The sequence below is a fragment of the Corvus brachyrhynchos genome, unplaced genomic scaffold (genome assembly GCF_000691975.1).
Source record: "Corvus brachyrhynchos isolate BGI_N302 unplaced genomic scaffold, ASM69197v1 scaffold26, whole genome shotgun sequence".
NCBI classification, from domain to species: Eukaryota; Metazoa; Chordata; class Aves; order Passeriformes; family Corvidae; genus Corvus; species Corvus brachyrhynchos.
The window spans coordinates 196,737-199,493 of NW_008239324.1; the positions used below are offsets into that span (position 1 = coordinate 196,737).

Genomic DNA, 2,757 nt, shown 5'->3' on the forward strand with positions numbered 1-2,757 from the left:
CTGGTGGGAAGGAAGCAATGAGCTCCCCTTCCTGCATCTCAAAAACCCCCTAAGTGATAAATTTGGGTGCTGAGAAGGATGAGGGTGACAATCCCAGGCTGGTGATGGCTGCAATTCTGCTTTCCCCTGCTCTTTGCACAGCTCCTGCCTCTGGCAGCCTGGTGGCACCGGCCTGGCTGAGGGACACGGAGCTGCCAGGGCTTTGTGCCTGGAAAATTGCAGGAAATGCTGGCATTTCACTGCTGCTGTAACTGGGCAGCACTGCTGGGATAAGGGAGTCCTTCCTCCCGGGACTGTCCTTCCCAAAAGGCGGTGGAACCCCAGGGAGGCCGGGAGAGAAACCTGAGCCTTGCCACGATCCCAGATCCTTATTTCATCCTCCCCTTCCCGGCACCAGCTGCTCTCTGTTCCCTTTCCCTCCGGAGCAGCAGCAGGACCCGCCAGAGCAGCCTGCAGGTGAGCTGAGTTTGTCAGGGCTCTGCTTGCTCCCCTCCTGGCGCGTTTCCCTTCCTCCTGCTCTTGGCAGAAGGATGAGCTCTTGGAGGGGGTCAGATCTCACCGTCCTCTCTGGGAATTCCGGGTGTTTATTTGCAGGTAGCCTTGGAGGCGGAGAAACCACCAGAATCCTGATCCTGGGGAGAGAAAATCCATGGGGAGTGGAATGAGCAAGGTACAGGGGGACAGTGGGATGGTGGCCAGCACGTCCTCTTCTTCTGCAGCCCATGGAGGCACTTCCCAGGCCACCACAATTCCCTAAATACAACTATTTGCCTCTCCCCTTTCCCACAGCCCTTTGGAATTCCAAGCTCTTCAAGAGAATTAAGAAAACAAGTAGGGATTTATATCCAAGGTTTAGATCCGAGGGGAGGAGCTCGGTGTCTGCAGGTGTCAGAAAAGTGACAGCTGGCCTCAAATGCTCATCCCTGGGGGGGTAAAGCCTTGGCATTGTCATCCTTAGGGGTCCCTGCAGGGAAATTCCCCCCTTTCCACCCTCAGGATGTGCCCCAGCAATGGGGGAAGTGCGATTTCGGTGCTGCTTTTTCCTCCAGGGCTGGAGGAGGGGATCAATTTCTGTCGGTGTCCTTAAATAACCACTTGGAACGTGAGCCCTCCAGTTTAAAATTAGACCCTGGGACAACAACAGAGAGATCAGATCAGGGCAAACTGGCTCTGCATGGCTCTGATGTGGTTTAACACCGGGGTTTCACCCCCTGTCAACTCAGCCTGACAGGCAAAGTGGCTTTTACAGCCCCCCAGTGCCACCAAACCCTTTCGGGGAGCCCAGGCTGTTGTTGCCCAGGTTTGGGTTGGTGCAGACTCTTTTGTAGGATCCGATTTTGGTCTCCATAAGATGCAGGACTCTGCATTCTCCTTCACACTTTGTGTTGACTCCAGGTGTTTGCACCCAGGAAAGGGCTGGGGTTCATCTGGATGTGACCCAGTGCTGTTGGAAACCCTTCTTCAAACTCCTCAAACCAGGGCTGTTGTGCCACATGGGCACCAGCAAGTCCAGCTGATAATCAGCTCTTCCCTTCTGTGCCCCTGGGAAATGCTCTGGAGGGTTCTTACCCCCCTTAAACACCCTGAGCTGTCCCTCTTCTCCTTCATAACCCTGCCGCAGCGAGTTGGAGACCGAATTTGCAGCCTTGACATCTCTTAACTGCAATAAATATAAATCCTGCTATAAATAGTGCCCATCCATGCCCAGCTGGCAGATGCAACCTTTGAAACTCCACAGGATCACATCCAAACCCCTCCCGTTTCTGTGCTGAGTTTTCCTGAGCTCTGCTCTCCTGAGGGGTTGGGGATGATGGTTTGAGTGGGTTCAGCCTTTCCTGGTCCATGGATTTGGGTCCTTGGCTTGTCAAGTGTCCTGATCCTGCTGGACCCAGACCTGGAGCTCGATGTTCCCAGCACGTCAGATGTGCCTTGTTCCCGGTGCCATCTGAATTCTCTCTCCTTTTTGTCACCTTCCAGATTGTCACCGGCCTCTACTTGGGGAATATCCGTGGTAAGTGTCTTTCCCTGCCCCTCCATGGTGCTGTGGGATCCCTGGGGGGCTGGCAAGGCTGGAGGATTCCCTCTCCTGGGGAGCTCCATGTGCTCCCAGCTGGGAATCTCAGTGTCTTCCAGAGATCCAGAGCTGCCTCAAATCCCCATGCCAATTGCCAGTGATCCCACTCCAGCCCTGGAAAGGGATGTCCACTGCAAGCTGTGGTCACCAGCCATGCTGGAACACATGTCTGGAAACCTCCTCAACAGCGAGGACACAACAGCCTTTTCTGAGTTATCGGGATCATTTCTGATTTTGGGGATGGCTTCAGGAACCTGCTGAGTACCCAGCGCATCCGAGGGGGATTTTGCTTGGAAGGAGGTGGCCAACCTAATTCCCTGCACCGTGTGGGAGGAGAGGCAGCGGGAAGGGCTGGAATGGGGCTCAGGGGGTGGGGGGTCCCAGGAGACAGGTAATTCCCACATGGCTCCCTTTTCCAGACTCCGAGGACCATGAGAACCTGCTGAGGAAGGGGGTGACCCACATCCTGTCCGTCCACAACCGCGCCAAGCCCGTGCTGGAGGTGCGTGCCCGGGTGGGGGGGCCTGGGGGACCACCCCGGGGCAGCAGGGACTGGGAAGGTGCAGATGGGACACGCAGGAACTTCCCCTGGCCTGGGGAGAGGCAATGCGGGATTCGCACCGATTCGCACCGACTCACAGCGCCGGCTTTGGGGAGGGGTCAGCGGGCTGTTTATGGGGTCA

General features: G+C 56.2%; 1 protein-coding gene across 3 annotated transcripts in view; it reads left to right on the forward strand.

Annotated features, from left to right (window-relative positions):
* Window positions 1-383: 383 nt before the first annotated feature.
* Window positions 384-2,757, forward strand: part of LOC103620225 (dual specificity protein phosphatase 22-A) — a 12,497-nt gene continuing 10,123 nt past the window's right edge. For 2 of the 3 annotated variants that reach the window (XM_017741085.1, XM_017741086.1), the window contains exons 1-2: window positions 1,779-2,011; window positions 2,494-2,576. In XM_017741085.1, coding sequence (XP_017596574.1) covers window positions 1,843-2,011; window positions 2,494-2,576 — 252 coding nt within the window. In that variant the 5' untranslated portion in view covers window positions 1,779-1,842. Of the gene's footprint in view, window positions 457-594; window positions 671-1,778; window positions 2,012-2,493; window positions 2,577-2,757 lie in introns of those variants that run through there. The other variant, XM_008638825.2, reaches the window with a different exon arrangement.